Raw genomic sequence first — 27,396 nt, forward strand, 5'->3', positions numbered from 1 at the left:
GGAAAGGGGTGAGGAGCAGTGATGGGGGTGTGTTTGAAAATGGCCGCCCACCTGGCCAGTGGCCGGGTCAATGTTGCGCTGTTACGCGAAGCTGCTAGACGAGAATTGGTCGAATTGCTAGACAAATGCATCGGAACAAAGGTGCAGTTATGTAGCGGTGTTCGCGTTTTATCAGTACGAATTATTCTCCATTTCGGGAGAACCGTCAAAATGAATATGGCCTGCAATCGCCCCACTATCGCTGACTGGCGATATCCTGTGGCCGTGTTTTGACGCATGCAACTTTGAATAATCGATGCAATTTTTTTAATCGTCTCGTTGCTAGTTTGTTTGACGTGCAAAACAACAGTTATATGTGAATACAGAAGTGACATATGTTCAAACAGTTTAAACGATCCCCCGGAACGTTCTGCAGCGGCGATCTTGGGTTATGTGCTGACACGCTCCTTGTGTGTGTTGTGGCAGGCGATCGTGTGGGACGAGACCCTGGTCGGACCCTTCAGCCTCATCTCCGAGTTCGTGCTCCTCAAGGTGAGCGCCAGGCCTCGTGCGTCGCAGCTGATCATCTCGCGACCAGTGGAATCCCGATCCGCGACGACGCATTTTTGTTCCAATGCAGATCGCGAGTTGCGCGAGTGAATCCTAGTCACGCGCGAGCAGTTGCTCTCTGGATGCACGCGTTGTCTTTGCAGACAATTCGCCCGATTTGGTATGCGTATGTACAATCCCGTATGTCGACACTTCTGATTTTGCGTGTTTGGCTAAAAGGCCGTGCTGCAACCATAAACAGCAAACTTGATTGGTGCCCCCCGGTTGCTGTACGTGTGACACCTTTTGGTCCAGACACTTGCACCGACATGCACCTCCTTCCGTGTCTCGTAGACTTCCCAAGACCACAGTCAGTTTCTTTGTTAGCACTCCCTGCAGTTTCTTCGTTGGCACTCCCTGTGGTTTCTCTTTTGATGCCTTCTTCCTTGTGTTGACATCTGCCATGTATTGTCTAAGACTGATCATATGTTGCTTCTTGTGGATTGTCGAGGGTTAAATGAACAGGATCCAAACGATGTTGCAGGAGCACAACGTGACGCAGATGTTCCACTTGGCCGCCAAGCGACCCATCTCGACAACGGCGCAGAACATTGTGTACATGGTTCGTCCCAAGCTCCATCTCATGGATATCATTGCGGAACATGCTCTACAGTGAGTGCCCAGGCCAAGGAAAGGCTGCGTTCTTAGCCTTTGGAGGGAATGTGGATCTGCACTGGAGATGCTTAGCCAATGCGGGTTGTACATTGAAGCTCTACAGAGGCTTCAATGCACAACCAATGTACAAGCACAGACGATCTAATAATGGACCTGAGTAGGGTTTTTGCACCCCCTTTTATTTTAATGGGTGGTCCTATTGAAGAGAAGCCTGCAGCATCTTGGTGCGAAGTGTCGTCGACGCTTAGTTTAAGTAGTGCGCAGTTGAATAAGTGCCGACGCAGCGGCTTGTTGATCAAACTTGGTGGTAAATGTTTGCATCGCTGCCGCCCATTGCAGGGAGGAAAAGTCCAGGGGAGGCCCCAAGAAAGAATTCCACATCTTCTTTGTGCCCAGGAAGAGTCAACCCTGTATCCGAAAGCTACAGGTGGGGGCTCTGGGCCGCTGTGCATGACAGATGGAGTTGGGGCTCTGAAAGGGTCAAGTCACAAACCTCCCTGATTTGCTTCTCAAAATTTCTTCTCCTTGCTGCTGGCAGAACACACTCCCACCTTTACAACTGTCATATTTCTGAGCACATTTCTGCTTCTTCTAATGCATTCAACTAGTTTCAACTTTCTCTAGCCAAACTTTATTAGAATAATCAACCATTCTCTCTTGCCATCACCGTGGGTTCGAAAGAGTTGCAAAAAGTACTTTTAAAAAGTGGTTAAGGTTGTTTGATTCAAAATGTCATTAAAGTTGTAGGTGCAGTGTGATTCTCGCTAATATCTATCTGGTTACAATTTACAAAAATTAAGTAGTTACATTAGATTCCAAAAACTTTTAAAACATAAATGGGTGCCGAGGTGTGCTGCGATTGCCTATTTCGTTTTGATTCTCTGATCTTCATGGCAGAGTTTCTGTCAGTGACAGCACACATGTCCCGACTAGGCTAATATCTTAAGACATGCCCCACCCCCGAAAGATAATCCGCCCCCTATTTTCGGCACAATTCACTATTTTTTTTTCAAGAACATCGAAAGATAGCCCACTTCTAGTAAATGCAGGGCCCCGGCCAATGGTGACCTCGGCAGGAATAGTGTTACTGAGCCACGGCTGGAGATGAGCGAACATTGCTGACTGGAAAGGACAGTCGTCTTTGGTTTATCGCCCCTCCCTGCTATTACAAGTTGTGCAGGTCACAAAGTCTAAAACTAGCATTTTTCTCCACCTTTTTTCATCGCACACCAAAAGTTAGCCCACCCTTTATATTCACACAATTTGCTTTTTCAGAATATTGTGGTAATGTAATGTGAATTTTTGTGCCCGTGTATGTAAACTAGAGTCACTGATGGGATGAAAACAACAGGGAGGAGTTTCATTTGTGTTGCCTCTGGTGTGAGCTTCCTACCTTCAATAACACTTCAACGTCTTGTGAGCCTCAAACGTCCGTGCGCAGTCAAAGCACGACTAAAGTCAGCGAGCGCGGGCTGGAGGCTGGGGGTTCAAAACGGATGCCCTGCTGTTCTCATCTTGTCAGCGACTATAGCTGTAATGGAATTAAGTCTGAAGTAACTCCAAAATTGTAATTGTAAGTTGGTGATGATGTATTCCAAGTTTGCAAGTTGCAAATATTTACACCGTAATTACATGATTGTAGGCCGACTTGTCCATTTTTTAGATTCGGATACCCAAACTCGAAGCCAAACTGTGCCGCCCTGACAAAGCCGAAGCAATGCGAGACCTTTCTATTCGCAATCCCAGATCCGGACTTTTTCTTGTGTCTTGCCGACAAGTGATCGCGGGGGGGGGGGAGTTGACTTTTAGGTGAGCCGACTTGCAATCACGCTAATACAGTGATTGCTGAGTCTATAACTAGATACGGTTACTTCAGTATTTCTACATTGTAACAGTACTGATCGGCACAGTTCAGAGGCATATTTCTCGTTATTAATGTTTGTTGCATCTTCCCTGGACAGGTTATGGAGTTGTTTTTTAATACCTTTTATGTTTTCCATAGACGTCCGATTTTTGCAGTTTCTTTCAACCAAGAAAACTATTAAATTACTGTTTCTTTATGTAGTAATACTCTTGACAGACACTCAGGGTTCAATAATTTATTAAACAATCTAGATTCCTTGTGGTGCAGAAGGGGACAAAAAGCGTCCTTGTTTGTCAGGTTCTCTGACAAGGGACTAGCGGGATGTCTGTTTGGTTGCAGCAACACGGCGTCTACGGAGACATCCACATAGAGGAGTACGCTCTGGAGCTGTTCCCCGTCGATAGTGACGTGCTTTCAATGGAGATGGAGTACTCCTTCAGGGTAAGCTCCTCCTCCCTTTTTTTCCTCCCTCTCCCCTTTCTTTTTCCCCTCTTTCTTTACTGAAAAAAAAAAGAAAAGGATAACACTGTTTACAAGGTTAAAAAAAGATTAAGCTCAATGCAATAGGCATGCAGAGTAAAGGTTGTGTTTGTCCATGTGCAAGCTTTTTCTTCTTCTACCCCAGCAGTCCTCTCACCGTCATGCTTCTCACATTTTTTTGTTACCTAGGTTTCTTATTTTCCGCATTTATTAGCATATCATAGTATTAGATGCCATAAAGTTTTGTTTATGCCGCAAAGAAAAACAGATTCATATTTATTGGTAGCCCATTTTCCATTTTACCCTTAAAAATAGGCGGAAAAATTGGGTACCAATTTATGCTACTGTCGAGACCGATTATAACGAAGTCAGCGGGAATCGGAAATCATTTCGCTATATCCGCTATTTTGTTATAACCGACTTTGGTTAACGAAGTGCAAAAGAAAATGGGAAATCGTGATTGCTTCGTTATACCCCCTGTTTCATTATAGCCGACTTCATTATAACCGGTCTCGACAGTATATACTATATTTTTTTTGTGTCGAAAAGTGAGTTAAGAAAGCCTTGGGAAGAATCAAACGGTGCGTAATAGTCAAAGAAAGTGCAGTACTATGGCAAATTGTTAATGCACTTACCTTTGGTTCATTGTAAGTCTCGTTCAGACACTGGCAAAGTGTTTATGCTTGCCAGGCTTTTTACTGAGACAATTTACGAGGATCCAACTAGCTAGAAAAAATGTTTACGGCTCTGCACCTGGCATTTTCGTGTGGGAAAATCACCAATCTAGAACCGGGTATTCAGCAACTCTCCTTCTTTTTTCCATGCCCAAGTGCATTGACGACAACGTGCACAAAATATTTCCAAAGTTGCGGGCCATTTGAGTCACACATTCATTATTGAAAATTGCAGAGTTTGGGAAACACAAATTTTATAACCACTGGAACACCGGAATCACATTGATTCAGAAAAAACCTTGAGTGCTCAGCTGCGCAGAAAGTTGCTCCCCACCACCCCCGTACACCCTGGTGCTCTATGTGCCCCACATCAGTCCTCTGGCCTCGTTTTGACTTTGTTTGTTTTTCTTGGCAGGTACCACATTTACTCGAGTGATATGTGCGCTACTTACAAACAAGGCGCTTTCATCTAATTTCCTGCAGAGCTTTTGTACAGCCAGTCGTCACGTTCCAATTGAAAAATGCAGCAAATGATGAGGTCGAGAACACAATTCTTAGTAAGAATGCGATCTGTGCAGATAGCATTTCCGCACGAAGATGCTATCTCCGTCCTGTAAATCGCTGGCATCTTCCCGTTAATTGCTTTAATCGGCTATTTGCATGTTTTGAAGGAAAGTGGACCTGCAGGCTTTGTTGATATACAGGGCAGTTATTACTCATTAAATACTGTAGAATACAGCGCTGCGGCAAAACAAACAACAACTTCGTTCTGTGTCTACTGTGTGATGAAAGCTGTTCCTCTCGTTCATCACAGGAGTGTGAGGTGGAGGGCGACACGACTTCGATGCATCACGTGGCTCGTGCCCTGATGACGCTGCAGACCCTCTATGGAGTCATTCCCAACGTGTACGGCAAGGGCAAGCACGCACAGGTAAACGGATGTAGACAACAGGCCTCGGTTCCAGCAGACCCTTATTGGGCTATGCAATACTGAAAGTGCTCTTGCCGCATCTTCATGTAGGAATGTCAACGGTCTTTTCGCATGCTTTTAAAAGAGAAAATTAGAGATTTTTCACTTTCTGCATCTCTGTATACGTGGCTTCCAGATAATTACATCAGCTCTCATTATGGTGGCCTCGCCGCCGAGTGCATACTTTCGGCAGCACCTATTTCGCCCTTCCAAACTTGTTTTTCTCAGCAAAAATGGAAGAACAAGTAGGGGTGACCACTAGCATTCTTTTCGCCGCATGCTCGCGTTGTAGTGGCAGCTGACAGCTTCGAGCCCGCCTTTTTCTCAATTTCTCGTCGGGTTTTGATTACTCCAGTGCGCAAAAGGTGTAAATTTAATGGATACGGTCACTTCTTAGGCGACTTTTTGTGTCTGTTTACCATTCTGGAGCTTGGCTCGTACCTCGACAGTCAAGTGTGCCCACAGTCGGCTGCTCCGCGAGCAGGGTGCGACCACTCCCGCGGTGCCCCTTGTCCGCCCTTGCAGATGGTGTCCGAGATGATGGTGCGCATGCGGCGTGAACTCTCGGGCCGGGAACCCCAGCTGGTGCCCCAGATTGAGAACCTGCTGCTCCTTGACCGGGCAGTGGACCTCCTCACCCCTCTTGCCACGCAGCTCACCTACCAGGGACTGCTCGACGAGATCTTTGGGGTGCACCACAGTAGGCTCCTTTGATTCACCCGCACCACCTGCACCAGCTGCACTTACAGCACACCACCATATCCGAGATACGAGTGCAGCCTATCTTTAAAGCACAGACCAGAATTACTACACGGATTTGAGCAGACATATTGACCCAGCCCCGTGACACATTGTCCCGTTTTGCGAAGGCCATATTCATGTCACTCTCGACTCGCGAAGGAATTTGGCTCAGTTAGTGACTGAGCCAAGTTCACTGTACTTTAGAGGTTCGGGGATGGACAGAAAAAACAAAACAAGCTGTGCTTTTACGCCATGGAACATGTATGTTCTTTGCAACGCGGTTATCGCAGATGGGAAATTGGTGATTTTAGCACATTTTTGATTAATTTTTGATGTGCTCCACTACTATTTACTGCCAAGTAGCAGCTGTGCAAATATTTTACTACACAGGAACTGCAATGGGAACCTCCTGGATGTCTTCGAGCAGCAGCCGACTTTTTGCTTAGAGGCAGCTTCTTTGGGCCTAGTCTTTAGTTTAGGACTATGGTTACTGTGCGACACATTCAGTGCGAGCTCGACATCAGTGCCGTTTTAGGGTATTGCTCATAAATGGTAATGACGAATACCAGATTCTTCCGGCTATTTTAGTTTCCACCATAAACATATTCAACCATACAGTTAATTTTCATGAGAGCATTTTGGATTTGAGAGAAAAATGAGAAGCTGCCAAGGGCGTCTTCATGTTAATAATGTAGCGCTCTGTATAGTTTTGCCATTGCTCACAAAATTAGCCTCAGCTCAGCTGACCAGAAATTTAAAAGTTTGAATAGGTTGAATTGTTATGCACACACAAGAGAAAGGAACAGACCCATTACTATATTCTATCTGATGTTAAAACAGGCTGCAGTGGACGCTGCGAGTCATCTGAGCTAATCCAATGCTGGGAGAAAGGTTCGTGACTTAACGCATTGCGCATTGCAGCACTCATCTGGTAGGCCACATGACTTGCTCTCGGTTCTCGATTGGCTCCGGTGGCTGGTAGCGTTCGCCGCGGGCCGTCTAAAAGTGGAACGGGGTGCAGGGTTTAGCTTGGCAGTCGTGTTTGGAGTGGAACCTCATGGGGTTCCACTCCAAACACAGTGGTGATGGGGCGCCTTCCTTCTCCCCCCCAGACATTGTGAAGGTTCCCCCGGAGAAGTTCCAAGGCGAGGGAGAGTCTAAGCAGTTCTGCCTCAACTCGGCCGAGGAGCTCTTTGCAGAGCTCAGGGACCGCAACTTCAACGCCGTGGGCCCCGTGCTCAGCAGGGAAGCCAAGAGCCTCTCCTCTCAGTACGATGTTAGTATTGCGGGAACATAGCCTCGGAATACCTAGGGTTCTGCTGGTATGGCAGAAGCAGCTCGGAGAGCTTTTTTAGGGCTTGTTCGCGGTGCGTGTGTGAGCTTATGTGGCCTTCTAAAGTCATGAGGATGCTTCACCCTATAGGCTCCTTTTCCAATATGAGAAATGTGACTGTTCACATGCATAGTTCTCTCCAAATAAAGCCAAAGGTCATCTTAAGCTCTAAGTTTTTAAAAGTGACTGTTTTCTATGTATACAGGATTTTTTTTCAAAGTGCATGAAAATGCATAAAAATTATATGTCTCTACAAAAGTACTAGCATTTCAAATGGTAGCATGCTCGCATTTCAAATTCTTCATACTTTTATGAACCGGTATAATTTTTGTGCATTTCCATGGGCTGCAATAGAAGCTGTCATTGATAAACAATAAAAAATCATGGATATTTTAAGTTCCACTCAGCAAATCATTTTAAGAACCTGCGAAGGATTCCATCTGGCTCAATTTTTTTTTTAGTAATGATATTGAGTAAGAAGTTAAAGACTTCATGCTCATATATTTCTATACCTTTGGTGGGAGTTATTATCTAATAAATTACTGAACCTCGGCCAAGTCCTTTTATTTCGTGTAAGATAGATTAAAAGAAAAGAATTGGAAGTTTTAGCATGCTGTTGGTTATTATCTTTATCACTAGCGCTTTGTGATTTAGCTGAGGGGTCAGAATACCAACAAAGCTTACTGCATGCCTCACTAAAAAAATTTTGAGTGTTATATTATACTATATGCTTCAATTCCTGACTCATATAATAAATGCATATTTTCTTTTCAGTAGTATTCAAATCCTGCATAAAAGCTTTTCGTTTAGGCTTTTTTTTATGGACTAGTCTTTTTTATAGTAATCCGAGAACTTCTGTTTCTAATTTTTTAGTGCCTTTTGAAATAAACTGCCAAAGGTGCGAAGTCCCATGGCCTGTCTGTGCTAACATTTGATTGATAAAAGAAGATAAAATTATCAAATGAGTGCTTGAGGCAACCCAGCATACCTTCAAAAGAGAGGCACCAGCAGTTCAACAAAGGAGTGTCTATTTCTGACATTTTACGCCACTCTACTTTAGCTTTCTTCTGTGCTCCATCGTCTACTCGTTAACCTGACACATATTTTAAGGGTTAGAATTGTACCCCCACCGGACTTGATTCCGACAAATGACACTTTGGACTTATACTAAAATGAGTGTCGCCAAAGTGTGCCGGATAGTGTTTATGCTCAACTCCAAAGCCTGTATACCCTGGACATAACAAAACTGAGTGCTGCAGATAAAACAATTGATGTGGAACTTCCAGGAGTTCCTCCAGTGGATAGACTGCTGTAGCAGCTGGGCAGGTGCCAAAAGCACCTACCGTGAAATCTCGTAAGAATGCCCACCCAAAAATAAGGAGATAGATGATTGATAATAATGGTGGGGGGGGGGGAAGGAAGGAAGGGAAGGAAGGAAGGAAGGGGGAAGGAGGGAAGGAAGGAAGGGGGAAGGGGAACTTTTAGAGATCGAACAACAAAAGTTAAAAAATTTAGTTATTAACACCCGACCACCCACTACAAGCCACGTGAAACGGGAACTGATTCTGCAGATCACGAAGATGGCAAACTCGTGTTCCCTGATGTGATAAACACCCGTGGCTCAGAAACGCAAACCTTAGATTCCTGACTTGGCAGATTTGCGCTTCACAGTGCAATAAACACGCGAGAACCCGCTACAAACTAGCGTATCACAACAACTGACATCGCACGCGGAGATCATAGACAAAAATGTGGGAGCCTACTAAAACTCTCACGTCACAGGCACGTATACCGCAGATTGCGGAAGCCGTGGATTTGCATGTCACGATGCGATAAACACACGGGAGCCTACTACAAACTCGCACGTCACACATACCGGTACCACAGATCGCGCAGTTGATCTGGCTCCCATCGGACATTGCGCGATATCCGACGGGAATCTGCGGATGGGCGACATTTCGGAATTTTTATGTTGTAGATAGTCAGCCAAAATATGGCATGGGCCATCTCTCGGGGGAGGGCTTTGGTATGGGATTTTACGGTAGTTTGGGCCAACACCTCCCAAATAATGAAGCACAGATTGGACATGAGAGCTGCATCAGTGTTCAGCTGGAACTTGCGTCCTCGCTGATTGAACACGAGTCACATGTGTTCACAGATTGAGCACGCAGCACTCGTGTTCAGTCTGAGCCCTATGCGGCCCTCCGATAGGCAACTTGGAAGATTCAGCACTACGGCTTGGTTATCTGGAGGTGTTTCGGAACTCTTCCTTCCCCTCCTTCTGTTGAGACGAGCTTGGCGTGGGCATGTCTTGCAGGCGCGGCACGAGGCCCAGACCATCCCGGAGATCAAGCAGTTTGTGGACCGGCTGCCCTCGATGCAGCTCAAGAAGAAGTCCCTGGCCAACCGTGCGTGTGCCCAGCCTTTCTGATCTACAGACCCTCTGAGTTGTTGGGTCTAGGATGACCCAACAACCAAGAGTACCAAAACTCCCAACTTTCCTTTCGGAACCATGTCGTGGCACCAAAATACCTAGATGACTTTGAGACGTAGGCCTTATGCCGTCAAATTGAACGGCGGGTGGCCAACACTGGCAGAGCCTGCTTGCACAAGCGGGCTAACGGGCCGAATTTCTTCTTTTGTGGACTAGATTTTGAACTGCTTCATCTCCAAAGTCATAGCTACAACCTGCAAACCTCACCGGCTGCTCGAGGCTCCTGCATAAAGGTCTCACCTAAGCTTTCTTTTATCTCAATCTTTCAGCATCAAAATGGCTAATGCACTCAATCGAAAAGCTAGATCAACTTGATTTTTTAGTTCCAGCGCGTGCTGGGAAATGCTGTACTCTTGGAACATTCACATGTTCAATGTAGAGAAACAATGTAAAAATGGTGAAAGAGATAACTAGCGGGGTACAAAAGCAGACGACATGGCTCTGTTGTCTGTTTGTCCCTAGTAGGTATCTTTCACTCATATATATTTATTTCATTAATATACTCAACCTTCCAAACGAGTAAAAGTTGTTTCATGTCTGGATGTTGAACTGTGCAGTCACCTCATGCTCCTTTCTCAAAGAGAGAAATTCGAAGAGGACAAACTGGGGACATATTTTGAATGTGTTAGAACATTCTGCATCAAAATCCAGCGAACTGTTCTGCCTCTGGAAACCCTGCTTCACCTTCAGGTAGAAAGTGTTGCTTTGTTTATATGTGGTAATATTATGATCAGAAACACAATCCTAATTTGCTGTCAATATTGGACCGATAGGAACAACTTTGATCAGGAATTTATTGAGACAGTGGATAGAGGTGGTATTTATTTTAATTGTAGCGTCTTCAATAAAAATTGTGTCCACAGCACAATGTGTACGCTCTCTGGTCGTTTTGTTCCCTCGCAGACACGTCCATGGCTGAGCTGATCAAGGAGGTCACAGACCGAGAGTCCTTCTTTGAAGCGCTGGGCATCGAACAAGGTCACTTGACACCACACAAGAATGACCAACATACTCTCTCAGCTGCCAGAGCCGATATATCGATTTATTTTCAAATATATCTTATCGGTGGTTATCATTGAGTTGTGGCAGTGATGAATAGATGGACATAAAAAAATAATAGACAGAAAACTGTAAAAAAAATACAACTTTTTTATGGTCATTTGCTTAGCATGACTTGCGAGACGGACTACCAGCGTAGCATAACGCCGCGGCCGACGGTGCCGGCTTGCCCAATCGGCAGAATGCTTGGCATAAAATACTGTCTATTTTTTATCCGTTCATTTTATTTGTGAAAGTACTATATTGGTAATTTTCCTAGCTTGTTATCGCAGTGGCACTTGGGATGTAATAAATCTTCGTAAACCGCACGAGAAAAGCTTAAACGTTATGCGGCCGAGAAAGCGACGAAGAAGAAGCGCCCGAATGAGTGTTGGCCATGCATCCGTCTCCCTGTACCCAGAGTTCATGAACGGCCTGGACACTGACAAGGTGCACCCCCGCATCGAGGACCTGATAGCCCGAGAAGAGGACATGCTCAGGGTGAGTTGGCTGGGAGGTGGACAGTGCACGCAGCATCAATAGAGGCGGTGACCAATGACCACCGGGGGGCGAATGACTTATTGTGGAGACATTCCAGAGCAAACTAATTGTATGTTTAAAAGACGAATGTGTCGGCGCACCATCTTTATTGGATATCGAAGAAGGGGATTGGACATCTAGCAAGAAAGGATTATTGATGCCGGCGAGGCAAGTTTTTATGAATCGTGCAGTGTTGTATTTTTCGTGTCAGAACTGATGTCTCTGGTATTTTTACTGCTATGTGCCCTGTCAGTTAACTTCTGTTGGAAGTCGGTGCTGTGCTGTGTTCTTTCTGTCAATGTTCGTCTTTTGCACCATACGTCGTTGAACCCAAATTTTGCCCAGCTGTTACTCCCCCCCCCCCCCCCCCCTTCATTTCATTCTTAAATTTAATAGCACTGCCTTTCTAGTTCAAGCAGTCCAGAACTTTGCAGCTCTTTAACTGTACATACATTTGTGTGCAGGTACTCAGACTGGTGTGCATGCAGAGTGTAGCCAACAATGGACTCAAGCAAAAGGTGTTGGACCACTACAAGCGAGAGATTCTTCAGGTGGGCAACCTGGGAATGTGTTCATTTATTGGTTTATTTGTTTGCACATTCTGGTAGTAGCATGTTTTTGGGTACGCTTGCTTGCACCTCCAGCTGTTCACACAAATATACACTGCTCCATCCGATTTGTGAATGAAGCCCATCTTGATACAGATAGTGGAGGCATGCACTTCCCAGCACCGCAGCTACACTTTCTGCACCGTTATGTACCCTACTGAGTAGATCGAATGTGCTAATTACTGTAAAATGTCCCTATAGAAAGTATTCACTGGCGGCCATAGCTGTGTGTGCAAATGCTGAGCGCGTGCAAATGACAAGCCTCCACAGTTCTTTTGCAACGTGCATTCCGCACCATCAAGATTGGCGGTCTCGGCAGCCTATTAATGTGAGCTCCTTCTGAGCATGCGCTCTAAACAGCACCCTCAAATATGGCGTCCAGTGAATGCCCCCTATAGTAAAGACTGATGAAATTAATATGTGGGTGTATTAAAGCTGAAGTGTTCTAATACTGGCACAGACATTTAAGGTAGCAATGTACTCCACATCGTTATATAACAAAAAGTTTTTTGAAGAAAAAAAAAAAAAAGAGTTTAAATTAATTTAGTTAAGATATACTGTTGTCCCTGTCATTGGAGACCTTACGAAAGCGGGGCACAAAGGACATTGTATTGGAACTACTGTTCTGCAAATATTCAAATTTTTTAATAGTAGTTTTGAATAATTCTATATTCGCTTTGAGGTGAACTGCAATATTGAGTGTGCTTCTTACCGAGTACCGGTGCACTGCAGAGAAGCAATACGTGCAGAGCTCTCTTCTGCGATGTTGCTTCTCCCTTGTACGCCAGTGCTCAGTAAGAAGCCCACTCAACAGGGCTATCCCATCATTATCAATATTACGATAAGTACAAATATCGTAGCCGCTTGCTTAGGAGGAAAGCACACTTTCAAAGCAAGCACGTGCACTATCCCGCTTTAAATTTTAACCGAAAAACACTGATAAACCTCCACCGGTGTCAAACATATGAAACTGGTTAAAACCGAAAAACACATTTTTTTTATATTTTCGAGCAAGCGTTGTTGTTTTTTTTGTGACAAAAATATCCTGAATACTTACCAGTTTTAACCAAAAAACACAGATAAACATCTGCCAATGACGAAAATAAAAATCTTAAAAAAAAAAAAAAAACGGTTTCTAAATGTTTTTTTTTATTTGTTCTTTTCACTGAAAAAAGTTTTACACAAACTTCTGTCAAACATATTATCTTACCTAGAATCAGGCAATTTGCCTGTCTTTCTTTTGTGACCTACGTGGTCTTGAACTCTTGGGGCCCTAAACTCCTCAAACACAAAGTTGGGACCAAAGTTCGTGAAGCGTGGCAATGACGCAGTGCTTTTGTCGGCCAGGTCCAGTTGGCGGCTTCGCGAACTTTCGGCTTCAACTTCATGTTGGACGAGTTTAGAGCACTTGGAGGACAGTAGCTTTGCTCCATTGTCCTCCAAGGTCAGCGGTTCTCCCTAAGCCACGGACCTTGGAAGATACCTAATTAGTGGCCCTGGTGGCCAGTCACAGCTGGCCAGTACTGTCCCAAGCCACGTTGGACGTTTTGGGGTTTCCCGTGTCCAGCGCAAATGTTGAGTGGGCATTCTCAAAATCGCACGTCGTCAACAGGAAGGAGTGACAGACACGAGCCTAGGAATGTATGCAAGCATATACTACAATAATCAAGTGCGAAAGGGATTGTGTAAACAATGTAAATAAAATTTGGACTGTTTTTCGTCCTCAGCGGTCATTTATATTCACAATTTTTCCCTCGAAAATCGCCCTTTTTACTGTCTGCACGAGAGAATTCATTGAAAAGCACCGGTATTCTAGAAACAAATAAACACCGATAAACGTGTGCCGATTTTTATCATAAATAAACACCGGAATGTATACACTCCAGGTATATGTTAGGCAGAGATTCCCTGACAACCTGCATTAGTAATTATTTGTGACTGGAGAAAATCTATCTGTATGTAGCAAGCATACTTATAAATCACCTCAATTAGGTATAGCTGGGCATCTCATAGGACTAATTTTATGTCAAATGCATTGTCTACTTGCCAACCAATATAGGTACTGAATTTTCTGAGGCCACTGTCGATAAATATAACTAGATTAAAATTAATTTAGCTTAGAAATGAACAAGTAAAAGCTTGGGAACAACCTTTGCGAGTTCAGCTAAGCTTTTCTGTAAGCATGGTGCAGTGGTGAAACGCTTAGAGAAACTATTCAATATTCAATAAGAAAATATTTGGCCAAAACCACTATTTGCTTTGAATTTGCTTCAAACACAAAATTCACCATTTTTACATGACTAATTGGAACACAACTCATCATCAAACGCCTTAAAGGGGTATGGAAACGAGATGACGTGAGTGCAAGCTCTCTAGCCCTTGCTTCAAAGTCGGCCAGCGAGAAGTGCAATGCATATCGCGCTCGTGATGTGAAACGTTCATGCACAGTCAAGGATACTGTTGTTGCGAGCCTTGCCTCTTGGTGGCAGCAATGCGTGACGATCTTGCCTCGTGGTAGTATTTGAGGACTGTACACTCATGGCCTATACATATAGCTGGCCCATAACATCATTTGAGGCCATGTCAGTATTTTATGCGCCACAGACATTTGGTTCACAGTGTTAGTTTCACACTACTGAAGTAGTAACTCGAAGGAACCAGTAAGTAGAAATAACCATCAATACCCAGCAATAGTGACACCCGCAAGCTATGTATACCTATAAGGTATTCACTGGGTGCCAAATTTGAGCACACTATACACACCGCATCTGGGGGGGAGTGGAGTGGTATGTTTGGCTTGGCAGAGGTCCTCGCATCCTCAGATCAAGCTCCTACCTAACGTCTGCGAAGTATGGCGATCTTGATGGCATGGTATGCATGTTGCGGAAGTGCTGTGGAAGATTTAACTTATACAGCGTAGTAGACGTGTTTGCATTCTCCACCGAGTCACATTCAATACTAAGTAACTCCACGAGCGAGCTATACTGCCGTGAACTGGCGCTGCTTCTTAAAAACTCATGACGTGGTGACATTTCAATGGAGCTTCACAGACCACCACCAGGCAGATTTTTGAAATCTGTAAATTTGTTTTAAAATAAGTTTTCTTGACTTCTCTGCCGGCAGCCCAGAGACACTAGTCTAGGCTAGCGTTTCTGGGCTGCCGGCACAACATAGACCTCATCTAAACAAAGAAATAAGTGCAAACATTTTGTTTCTGTACACTTATAACCATGAGTGGAGATTTGGGGACAAAAATATTTGTCTGCCTGCACGATGCCGGTACATGATATTTATTGATCCATGCCGGGACTAAGATACCCGTGTTTTATTCTGATCACAGTGGAGATTTCTTATCAGAACTAACTATAGATCAGAAACAAAAAAAAGATGTGTGTGGTGGTAGATGGAAGTTGTCGTCAGGTTATTTAAACTCAAATCATCAACCCTACTATCTGTGGTGTCGTCGGCATTCCTTGGTTAGTGCATCTGCTACAATTACATGTTATTGTGCAGCTCATGCTCTTCCACTGTTTTCTCTTATTAATGCAATATCCACTAGCTGCTTTAAAGTGGTACCATTAAAATGAAGTTCAATCTAGTTTTATAGTTGCATTCTCATGCTTGCGCGCACCGTTTCAGACCTATGGCTACCAGCACCTGCTGAGCCTAGAGCGGTTGGAGCGGGCAGGATTGCTGACGACACACGAACAACGAGTTTACTCCGTGGTACGCAAGACACTTAAGCTCAACGTAGAAGACATCAACGAGCAGGTACTGCCATTTCTCTTGAGGCATCAAACTCAGTCCTGGGGAACGAGAGCTAAAGAGGGCTGTGGTCGCTTTGCTCTGCCTTCTTTCATCGAGTCTTACAAGGTCCGATGGCATTTTTTTAGAAGGTGAAAAAGTTGAGCATAGATACGGAACGGTTAAGAGCAGGTTTGGAATTTGTGTTTCCAAACATGCAGTTTGAGCGATGTCTCACGTTAACATAAACACCTCCATTTTCTCCAAAAAGCATCCACAGCATGAGTTGTCCATAATAACTAGAGGCCCTAGCTTTCTGCAATTCCGCGATTCTGCGAAAAATCGCAGAATTAAAGATTTTTCGCAGAAATGTGGAAAAAACGTTAAAAACGTTGCTTTTGGAAGCTATGGAGAAACGCTGCTTCCTGGTAACTTCCGAAAGGTGGCGCTAAGCATCCTCAGAACGAAAAATTGAGTGAAAGGTGGCAAAAGGTGACGGAAAAGTAGTATTTTCTTTTTAGTTAATGGCAAAAGGGTTTCTGTGGCCTCGTCATCTTTTATTGTTGAAGAAATTTAATTTTATATTCAAATATTGTAACCTTATCAATTAAAAAAATGGCTAGGTGGTGCAGCCGCCACCAATCAATGGTCTCAGCCGTAGTGAAGAGAGTACAAAGCATCACCTGATGCTCGGCCACAACAGCTTCCTTCAGTTTTAAATTAATGCAAGCATGTTTAGAGCCTGAAATCGTTTCATAAATAAACTGTTACATGTACCTTATGTCTGTTTAATGTTGCCGCAGAATTGTGCAGATTCCTCTGTCTGAATTTGCAGAATTTCAACTTTTCCACCGCATAAAGTTTGGGGCTTTAATGATAACGAAACAAAAATGCACGCATTTACCCAGTTTGTCTCCGAATATTGTCTATGTAGAAGGGTATCTACATTAACAGTGTCTGTATTAACGAGACACGACCGTACTAGCTCACAAGTGTGAGGCAATTTCCTCTTTCTTTCGGCTGTTCTGTACTTCTACACCACGCAAGAGAGCTGGCTTTACTCTGCGGACAGTCCACTCAGAGATCAAAATCGTGGACTCTTGTTGGAGATTCTCTGTTGACACGCTAGAGGTAGCAACGGCTTCGGGGCTCTCCGAGTGACCGAGACCCACCCGGAACGTGCAGGCCCCCAACGACGTGTCATACGTGTACAGTGGCTATGCGCCGCTGAGCGTGCGCCTTGCCCAGTTCCTGGCCCAGCCCGGCTGGAGGGCCATCCAGGACGTGCTCAACAAGCTGCCCGGTCCCACCGTCTGCGAGCTGCAGCAGCGGCCGCCCGGCATGCGGCCACGGCGTGAGCATCCCCGCTGGGCATTTCCTTTATGGTTACCACGGTCGCCGATGGGATGAAAACGGCAGGGAGGAGTCTTAGTGGTCCCGCCTTCACCGCGAGCTGCCTACCTTCGATGACACTTTGGCGTCTCGTGAGCTCGGAGTGCACTTAGCAGCCAAGGCTCGACACGAGGCAACGAGCTCGTGCTAAAGGCCGTAAGAGATGCTCTGCCGTTTGCGTGCCATCGGTGTTAATGGATAGGTTTTTTTTTGGGGGGTGGTGCTCTGTTATCTTAGGGATATTTGCCGGCAAAGTTTGTTTTTGGCCACTCTACTCCGAGCAAGCCGATCCCATTTTGCGGTGAGATGTTGTTTTATAAGACCACTTTCTCGTACACCGACATTCTCTGACGCCTGCGATCAGTTGCTGCGTCCAAGCACCGATGATCCTTTGTTGGTCTCTAAAAACAGAATTTGCAAATAACTTTGTTTTTTTCTTTTACGTTTAAAAAAAAAAATTATGCTTTCTCAAATGAAGAAGAGTTGGGAAAATAAGCTCGCGGGGTTCACACTTAATAGCGCCACTTGCGGCGTTGAATTTTGGCGGCGGTGCTGGCATTGAAAGATGAAAACTGTATAAGGGTTGATAATTGGGCTAGTTGGTATTTAAACATTGAAGCGATATTAGCGCACTCGTTGAGAGAAGATAGTAGTGAGTAGCGCTCTTTCCTGTATCTTCTATCTTCTCTCTACGTGTGTGCTAACACCGTTTAGAAGCATTGAAAGATCATTTTCGAAACAAAAAAAAAGAAAGGAATGGAAGATGATTTTTAAAATGTTTTTAGCTCCATGCAGATAAGGAGAGTTGAGCAGTTGAATGTATGTTCAGATCCAAAGTCAATGGCATTAACGAGAAATGCTTTCGGTGTGGTGATGCGTCACCATGATCTAGGTCTGGCTATTCAGGGTGGGGCAGAATTTCTAGGCCCCAGTGTGGTGACTGCACTACCAGCCACAACAAGAACATAAAAGGATTGTCGGAAAAAGCCAAAAGAGTGCAATGCTGTGTAAACTTATTCGTGACTAGTTTTGTCGCTTGCTGTTGGCATTTTTTTTTTATTTTCTCCGACTGTAGAGACATATCTCCAGCAGTGCAAAATCAGAACTGAGGGGTAGTGCTTAGAAGGCCACCGTCTGCTCGGCTAAACGTTGGCACGAATGTCGGGTGTAGTGATGAGTCGGGAAGGGAGGGGCATTGTGACCGACCGCGGGGAGCGAGAACCTTCTCGTTGGAGTGGCCGGAGGAACGTGATCCAAGCAACCGGCATCCTCGCAGGGGGCTCGGTGTCGTCTCTTCAGTCCGGTGCTGATGAGCCGAAAGTGACGCTGGTCTTCTTCCTGGGGGGCTGCACCTACGCCGAGATCTCGGCCCTACGCTTCCTCTCGCAGCAGGACGACGGTGAGTTTGGGGCCCACCCTCTGCCTCCTGGCCCCCGTGTGGGTTGGGGTGCTTGTCTAACCACTGCCGAGTCGGACACATTTGTAGCCTGGACACTTTCCTAAGTAATTATGTTGTGTGTATATCAGCGGGAAGGTAGCCAGCCCCAGTGGGCACTTGGTGTCTCTGCTGTAGATGCAAAATTTAGCCATTGCGGTACAACTGCTACAGCATAGTTTGGGTCTGGATGAGCATGAACAGCACACCGGTACAATGCCCATCCAGATCGTAACGGGCAGGGGTAGGGATCGAGCCCAGACACCCGAGTTCTGCAGGGCAAGCTTTCTCTCCACGTGCTCTGGGCAACATTGCGCTAACACATTCAGCCACTCATCCTCATCCCCGAGTTGGGCAGTCCAGGCCTGTAACATGGCTGTGTGAGCTGGGGTACTACCTTCCTTTCCCATAATGTGCTGCAAACACTTTGCTCCCCTCCTCACCCTCTCCCCTCCCTATACCCATCTGTCTTTAGCAACATGGGCTTTTGGTGCTTGCTTGACTTTTCAATTTGCTGCAGCAGTGGGTTCCAATTCCCAGCCAGTTTAATATTACTTTTTGCTGTATGTCGAAGAAAAGCTTTGGCTCCAACCATTTCCCTTGGACGTCGGTATGGCTATCATGGTAGTCTGCCGAAGACCGCTTTCATACTGCTTTTAGACTTAGGTGAAGTGGTACAGGAAGAAATACTGGTTTCTGGTATCTTTCGAAACATGCTGATACATTTTGTGATAAGCTGTTGTCAAATAAAGTTGCTTCTGTCCCTTCAGTCTAGCTTCTTAGAGCTCGGAAACTAAAGTGAATGGGAAGTATCTATACGAGGCAGGGGCCAACTTTTCAGCAACTTACCTATGTCAGAAAATGGCCGTGTCTTGTTTTGCTCCATCCGCTTCGTGTTATATTGTATATTTACCTTGACCAAATTAAAGGTCCACTGAAAAGAAAAACATTTTTTTTTAAACAGTCTGGCTGGGACACGTGTGTCAAAAAATAAATGTTTAGCAAAAAAAATGTTTAGAGCAATATTGACGGCACGAGGCTTGATTTATTCCGTAGTCCCCTCCTTTCCACCTGTTTTTTCTCTTGGCGTTTTGGGTGCATGAAGGAGGTGGATTGGCTTGGCCATCACACTGAGGTGGAGAGTATGTAGGACGATCTCGTTGTGCTGGAAAGAGTGTATGATCGTTCCGTGACATTGTGGACTTTGCGCGCAGAATTTGAAATAAATCTCGTGCCGTCAATATTTCTCTAAAAAAAAAAAAATTTTTTTTCCATAAGTTTTATTTTTTGACACGCCTGTCTTAATTAGACTGTAAAAAAAAAAATTCTTTTTTTTTTTTTTTCAATGGCTTTTTAAACTAATCAACTCGCTCACCTTCTTGATAAGGCAGCTTCCTTTTGAATTGTCTCTACTGGCTTTTGATACCCTTGTGCTTTGTTTGGCTCATCCAGGTACTGTAAAAAAAACTTGACATTTATTTTGTCAGACATATATAACTGTCGAAATTAAAAACACCGGCTAGGTGGTGACACAGGTCGTCACCAAATTCCATGAGTCCAGCTCTGTTTTTTTATTCATCCGAACCACCGTGTGGGCATGCCACGGCACGTTTTGACTGCACTCTGTCTTTCTCTCTGAACAAGTGAAGCAGTCGAGATCGTTACTGGAAAAAGAAACATTATATTTGAGCAGATTGATATTTCTTTGCAGTTCGAACTTGAGATTGAGAAATTAAAAAAAGCAGATAACATAACACAAAGTCAGGGAGGGAACATACGTTTTTATTTAATGTTAACACAGCTCGAAGCGGCATATTTGGTCAGCTGGTTTTTCTTCTATGTTTCTGTAAGCAAACTGGTGGCCCTAGCTGAGCCTTGCTTCTCGCGCACATGTAGACTACGAGCTCCCCACTACCCTTCCGCAACATACGCAGCTCCACCTCATCGAAGTCATTTTATTAATGGCAGACGATATCCAGCAGCTCGTTATGAGTATGCGCCGTGAACAACGCGTTTGGGCATGATGTGTCGAGTGAATTCTGCCTATAGGGCGGTTTTAAATGACATTCTTCCAGTTTGAATTCTCACTGATGAATTTTTGCCCCATGTCTTTCTATGCGTGAAGGCAGTGTTTTCCAGCTCGCTCAGTTTCTTTTGCATCATGGTTGACCACGCCAGCCAGAGTAGTTGTGAACACAAAGGAGCGTCTGCTGGTACTCGATTCTTATACAGACCGGTCTTTATCCGGATTTAAAATGAGCTGCAATCAAGAAGCCAACCTGTGAATGCTGAAATTTCATTGAGAAATGCTTCCTGGTCGGCTCCGAAAAAAAAAAGAAAACGCGGAGTAGGCACGGGTTTATGCAGCCGAAATAAGTCTTGGTCGTAATTACCAAGTTTTGTCATCGACAAAGTCACTCGCCAAGCTAATGCGTTTCCCCGACACCAATAACTGATCGTCTCCACGCAAACGAACGGGGAACTGATGGGCAGTGTTTGTCGACACGGCTGGACACGGCTTACCAGAAGTGAAAAAAATCATTTAGTGAACTTGCCATACCGTGCTGTGTCGCACAATGTTTGTGCGCATTGTTTTGCAGCACCCGTGGAGTACCTGGTGGCCACCACCAAGCTTATCAATGGCAACAGCTTCCTCGAGTCCCTGGCAGAGCCGCTCCGGACACCGGAACCACAGTGAAGAGAAGTGCCGCTTCCGCGTGCGGTACTTAGTACACTTGCTCTGTTCTCAGCTTTTTGATATTTTTGTAGTTGCATCAGATCTACCCACCAGGTGAAGCGTCCGTGATGGGGAAGGTATTTATTAGCCAAAGAGAATATAATAAACGCCACGCATATTTTCATATCAGTTCAGCCAGGCTTGGCAGGCTGAATCCTTTGGTTTGGCTAGAAAAATGTACCTAGCCTGGTCCCCAAGTTGAACTGAGCTTCTTTTCAAGAAAATTGGAGTGGGGAAAAATCTTGAAGGTCACGTGGTGATATGCATCTAGTTCTTTACAATGCTGCGACTTCACTCAAACTGCTGGAACTTTTCGTGACAAGTCTATCCATTCTTTACAAGATATTGATTTCACTCGAACTATGGTGCTTGGATCGCGTCTCCGACTGGTTTGTTAACCGCGTCCAAAAGAGTGGTCCCTCGATTTCCGCCCGACGACGTCATCGAAGTGTCACGCTGTCGCCGGCTGCAATCCTGGCGGCGGCGCAACAGCAGCGGTGGTGGACAGGACAGACGCTTGTTCTGCTGCGTGTCGCTCACCAGACTGACAGTCCACGGAAGCTTGAGACGCCACGTCGACAGCGACACTCGCATTATCTCTTACCTTTTGCCGAAATTTCTACGACCATCCGCCGGGATCGCGACATCCGACAGCACGACACTCTGGCTTTCGCGACCTCATTTGTTGCCACTTGGGGGCACTTTGGATGCATGGGCAGAATAGGACGCCAAACACACTAGTCGGGTACGCGCTTCAGGCACCATACTCTAACTGCTAATAGGTTTTTTTTTTGAGTGGCAAACTATTTTTAGGCAGGTTTTTTTTTACCATTTGTAATTGTACAAAATTTAGAAGTGTGCAGAAATAATCTTTTTGAACCGCAGATTGAATGTATGAATATTAAGATTTAACTACAAGCGAATTTCAATATTTTCGAATCTGAACATTTTACATTTAGTGTGAATTAAATGTGAATACTTAAGTAAATCTCAGCTGGGAATGTTTTCTAAGATGTGTACCTATAAAAAGAAAGTTTTATTACTACATTGGACTCCATTTTCTGTATCTTGTAGTAATAGGAAGAAAAAAAGGCCCTTGTAAGACGTGTTCGGTAAATCATAATGTAATGTGGCAAGGAAAACAATGACTACCTACCTTATAATCAAGGGGTGAATTATGATTCTAAATTTATAACCAACGAAGGCCGACCTACACTAGCGAACAAACCTTCCAAGACCATTGAGCTAACCGAGATGCTCCGATACATCAGCTGTTTCTCCTAGCACGCCGGTGCAAAGCAGTGTAGCCTGACGCATGTGAGCTGGTGTGAAGCAGTGAGGTTTGACGCCGGAGTGCTGGTGCAAAGCAGTGAAGCTTAACGTGAGAAACCTGAGAATTTAGAATATTTTTGTATTGTATATTAAATCAAATAGCAAACAGCATTTGCAAATTATTCAAAGTTTTGAATATTTGTGGGCCTGTAACGAAATCTCGAACTAGCAACCCAGAGCAATCTGGTATCAAATTAGAATGTCTGTAGCAAACTAATTTTCAAGAACTGTTACTCGAAATGGCTGTCACTGCATAGCTATGAGTGTAAGCTGGTGGTAGATTGCTCATGTTGGTGATGTTTACGAAAAAAAAAAAAGCATGTTTATGTTTTTCTTCTTTTTTTTTATTGATTAACCATATAGTTGAGAATAACGGCACATAAATAATGGTTCACCTTCTTACTGAAACTTTTAGAAACCACTTAGGGTAAGCTTCATTTAACCTGGTCTCTGAAATTTCATGGTTCAGTGTCCTACTGGCTTCACTGCAGTATTAGTGGTGTCTTTAGCAATAACAGATGGTCTAGAAAACCATTTTAGCATAAGGTGCTAAATTCCAAGGACATGACCAAGGGCTGAAACAAAGCACAGAGGTTCATTAACATTGTCTTGAACCACACAATGTAGCATATCAATGTTATTGAACTCTAAAGGATATTTCGAGCATACAGCAAAGCACTGGATCAGCATTAAGTGCAAAGTCAGAGATGTGGTATCTCCTATCACTGCTTAGTCTTCCTCTTTACCCATTGCAAAACTGCTAGAAATTTTTAGGATCAAGACGAGTTTTATGAGATCCTTCTCTCTTGGAGCTTCTACTTCCAGCAATTTCTTTGGTCAGATTCCATCTACTTCTGGCAGCACAATATACTTTCTACGGGGAACAACAAGGTTTATGGCTAGCCCATATTGCCGCATCCTGTTCATTAAATATCCCATAGCTAGCTGTCATAGGCTAAACTTCTCACCTACATTGGAAACATATGATGCCTTTTGGAGCAGATTATAGTTTCCCACTCTCTGAACTTCCATGCGACAAATCTTAACCGGTGTTTAGCCATTCTTTTTCTTTTTCTTAAATTACATTTTTACTGAACAAAGTGGCAGCAGACTCGATTTGATATGTTGCCGGAGAGATATTCATGAGCTTCAAAATTTTGCCAGGCAGAGCCAGCCAGTGTGTAGTTTACTGTCCAGTTCTCCACATCCGGGAGTCAATTTTTCGGGCTGATGATTGTACCGCTGTAAGACGCATGTGATTGGTACACGGTTATGTGAAGACGGGTTGATGAGGTTGGGAGATCTGCACTTTTTTGCAACGTTGGGTCGTCGTTGGAAAGCTGAGCGACAGGCGTCTAGCTGTCGGATGCGGTCACCATGGTCCGGAGGGACGTCTGCGCATGACTGGCGCTCCTCGCCAAGACACCGTGAAGTGTGCTGGCGTCAGGGCGAGCTCCTCACTTGACGGAACGCGCTTGCGGGGCAGGGGTCACGTCTCTGGGTCAGAATGCTCGAGCGTTGCCGACTGATTACTGCTCAGACCGGGCGTTGTGGTGCAGAAGACGTTCCAGGGACCGGGCGTTGGGTACCACTTGGAGCACCACTACTTGGTCCGGAGACGTGCATTGCACAACCAAGAATGAAAATAAACAGAAGTTTGTCTGACGACGCTCTTCAGGATGGCATGTGTTTTAACTCGGAAATCACAACGGAAAAATGTTAGTGCGAGCTGTTAGAATTTGGTCGAACTGATTCAATGCCATTAAAAGGACGGCCAGGTATCTGCTCCTGTGGTACCAACTGGACACCTTGGCAGTCAAAGCCAGTTGATTGTCTTTCACAAGGTTAATCTCATGAATGGTCGCAAAATAAAGTTTTTTTTTTTATGTCTGTACAGTGGAACTTGGGCATAATATAATTGAAAGGAGACGACACCGGGGGAAAGGGTCGACCCGACTGTAGGAGCAATAGCAAGGGTGTATGGACTAGAATGGGAGACGTGTAGATCTCTCGGTGCACCCAATAGGGAAGAGTGCAAAACAAGCTCAAAAACAGACTTCGTCTTTCCACTTGTTTTCGCCGAGTTTGCAGATGTGATAGTTTTACGGTGTTCCCTATAGCTTTCATGGTTCTGGCTTCACAATGCCATCCTGGTGCACCTTGAAGCCATCAAACCTATGCACACATACTTTTAATTTCTTCAGAGATCCCACAGAAAATAATTGCAAGCATAGCATTCTAACTCTAGATCTTTCATTTCTTGTTTTTTTTCAAGCATGTCTTGTTTTTTTGCTGAAGTCAGAGACTGGCAATATTTCAAGTGCAAGATGTGTGCATTATTTATTTTAAATACTCTCAGTATTTTGCATTCAATTATGCATGAGGGATTGTACTTGTCAATTCTATCTAAACACTAAAAAAATAATTCTTGGCCCTCTTCTCAATATCATTGTTTGAGATTCTGAGCACAATAAAAAGGGAACCCATGGGCTCGGTAGACCTATGGGCTTCTCTCTTGGGGTTGCATTTACTATCAACCGAATAAAAAAGTATTTGAAGATAATAAAATGCCTCTTTGCACATGTATAAAAACTGCGATTACATTTGTAATTAAATACATGTTTGTCAGTGTGTTTTTATTGGCATTTCGATTTATCTTTTAAAGTATTTTGCCTAAATCTTTGATGAAACTCTGGCGGACTTATTATTCCACTGTCATTGCACGACAGATAAGAGAGTTTAGGGCGATTATCTTTTGCCTCAGCATAACACCAAATGCATTTACTGGTCGTGTCTGCACGTTAGTTGAAGCAGTGCATTCTGGCGACGACAGGATGGGCGGCGTACTTTGTCACATGGGGTGGTCCGAGCTTAGCACTGACTTGCGGCAGCGGTAGGACATGCAGTAGAGCAGGTCGATGCAGCACAGCTCGGCGCAGCACTTGACAGCCAGCAGGACGAGGAAGCAGAGGAAGACCAGCAACGTGGTGAGCAGCACCGACACGAGTACGGCCACGTCCTCGACGGACGGGTCGCTGGCCACAGGGGCGCCAAACTCGGTGCCAGTCTCGTTGGTGCTGCCTGTGCGGTTGCTCGCACCTGCCCTGCACATGTGGACGAGACATCACAACGCCCAACATCAATAGTCAAGGCACTGAGCCTGGTGACCCTAGTGCAAGATACTGAGCCAAGAGCTCTGTACATACACTGCCTTGCACAGACTGAACCTAGTGTTGCAAGATTTGTGCATGAAAATTGATGTGTGTCGGGATCTTGTTAGCTTGTTCACAGACCTCATTAGTTTTGTAAAAACATCTCCAAAAGGCTCAGCTGGTTCCAGCAGTCTCGGAAGGAAGGAACACCTGCTCTGAGACAGTTCTGCAAAACCAGATGGACGCTGAAGGCATCCTCACTCTGGTCGGTCTCCAGTAACTACTCTGAACTAGTCAAATTTCTTTTGGACGCTGAAGGACCAATTTCTTCTATGTATCATTTTTGACACATTTTTGGCGTGCTCACGAGACCACTCTACAGGCGCTTTACTTTTAAAGCACCCCCCCCCCGAAGACTGAAACGCTACGCCTCTGCAACAGCACGATGTCCTTATGGCCCTCACAGTGTTCCTTGATCTTGCAAGAGATCCTAAGATGTTCCCACAAAAATGGCAGTTCATTAGCTAACTAATCAACTAATATCACCTTTTTTCTTGTAGCTCACAACTTAGCCTCAGGGCTAAAAGAACCCTAACGCAAAATTAAATTAATTAATAAATAAGCATGTGTAATTAGTATAGTGGCACCTACCTAAATTTTCTGGGACTGGAGGACGCCTGACGGGAGGGTTCCGGGGTCACGGCATCCACGTCGTGTGAGCGCTGGTGCAAGTCTAGGAACAGGCTGAACAGGTGCCTCAGCACGGTGTCGTTGCTGTCCTTGAGAAGGAACCGTTTGCTTCCTGAGCTGTCCGTCGATGCCGCGGTGCTCCGATTGCAGTCCCACAGTTCCCGCAAATCTTGGCTCTCGCTTTCGCATTCCTAGCGAAGACAACAAGCGAAAGAGTAACGGATGGATCGATTGGTTTAGCGATCTATATTCTATCCAATACATTAATTCTGCTCATCCTGTCATGAATAATTGTATGCCAAAAAGCATACAACATTCCAAACATTTAAATATTCCTGTTTCTACACCGAGGAGCCGGCACCACTCCTTTGCACAGATAAATAGCACTTACACGGAAAAACTCTGGAACTAGGAGCAGGAGCCAAAGCAAAGGTTTGTGTGGCATGATCCCATGGAGCCTGCAGCTGCAGACCTTCAAGGATCGTGGAAAGCAATATTCTATTAATCAAACGCCTCTGCGCACAGGGCTCCGTCTTGACATAACTTTCCAGACGGCAAAAACTCGAGCGAGCTGTAGCGCGTCGGAGCAAGGCAATGCACCGCGTCGGTGTGCGCCCCTGGCAAACTTCACGCTCGCGCTACTGTCGGAACAGGGAAAGCGATTGGGCAATCGCTTCCCCTCTCCTTCCCCGCCCCTCCCCCGGACTTTTTAGAGCGAAGGGGAGGAAAGGCCTCTCAAACACTTTCGCCGCCCTACGGGTCCATATCACATGAGCGAATGACGTTTTAGCGAACAGCGACATTTGAACGAATCGACGTTTTAGCGAATAACGGGGGCGCGCGTTAACCCATCCGCCGCGCTGCGCTTTCGCCGCTTCGCGGCGACAGTCTGCGGTGGCTCATTACAAAAATGTGAACCCACTTGGCCCACCCGAAAACGCCGCTTCGCGGCGTCCGACTTTTCGCTAA

The 27,396-nt window shown here is 45.0% G+C and overlaps 2 protein-coding genes across 2 annotated transcripts; one reads left to right on the forward strand and one right to left on the reverse strand.

Moving 5' to 3' along the window:
- Positions 1-24,250, forward strand: LOC8024568 (vacuolar protein sorting-associated protein 33A). The gene is made up of 16 exons (XM_002406248.5): positions 1-141; positions 466-531; positions 1,073-1,200; positions 1,543-1,630; positions 3,407-3,508; positions 5,036-5,152; positions 5,717-5,891; positions 7,045-7,208; positions 9,583-9,673; positions 10,663-10,737; positions 11,219-11,298; positions 11,802-11,888; positions 15,585-15,716; positions 16,875-17,043; positions 18,358-18,480; positions 21,117-24,250. The coding sequence occupies exons 1-16, from the start codon at positions 22-24 to the stop codon at positions 21,212-21,214; spliced, it is 1,815 nt and encodes a 604-aa protein (XP_002406292.5). The 5' UTR covers positions 1-21; the 3' UTR covers positions 21,215-24,250.
- LOC8024567 lies at positions 24,115-26,872 on the reverse strand. The gene is made up of 4 exons (XM_040503200.2): positions 26,819-26,872; positions 26,389-26,618; positions 25,468-25,689; positions 24,115-24,205 (listed from the first exon to the last, which is right to left on the reverse strand). The coding sequence occupies exons 1-4, from the start codon at positions 26,870-26,872 to the stop codon at positions 24,115-24,117; spliced, it is 597 nt and encodes a 198-aa protein (XP_040359134.2).
- Between the last annotated feature and the right edge of the window lie 524 nt (positions 26,873-27,396).

The sequence above is a fragment of the Ixodes scapularis genome, unplaced genomic scaffold, assembly GCF_016920785.2.
Source record: "Ixodes scapularis isolate PalLabHiFi unplaced genomic scaffold, ASM1692078v2 PGA_scaffold1__304_contigs__length_218370807, whole genome shotgun sequence".
NCBI classification, from domain to species: domain Eukaryota; kingdom Metazoa; phylum Arthropoda; class Arachnida; order Ixodida; family Ixodidae; genus Ixodes; species Ixodes scapularis.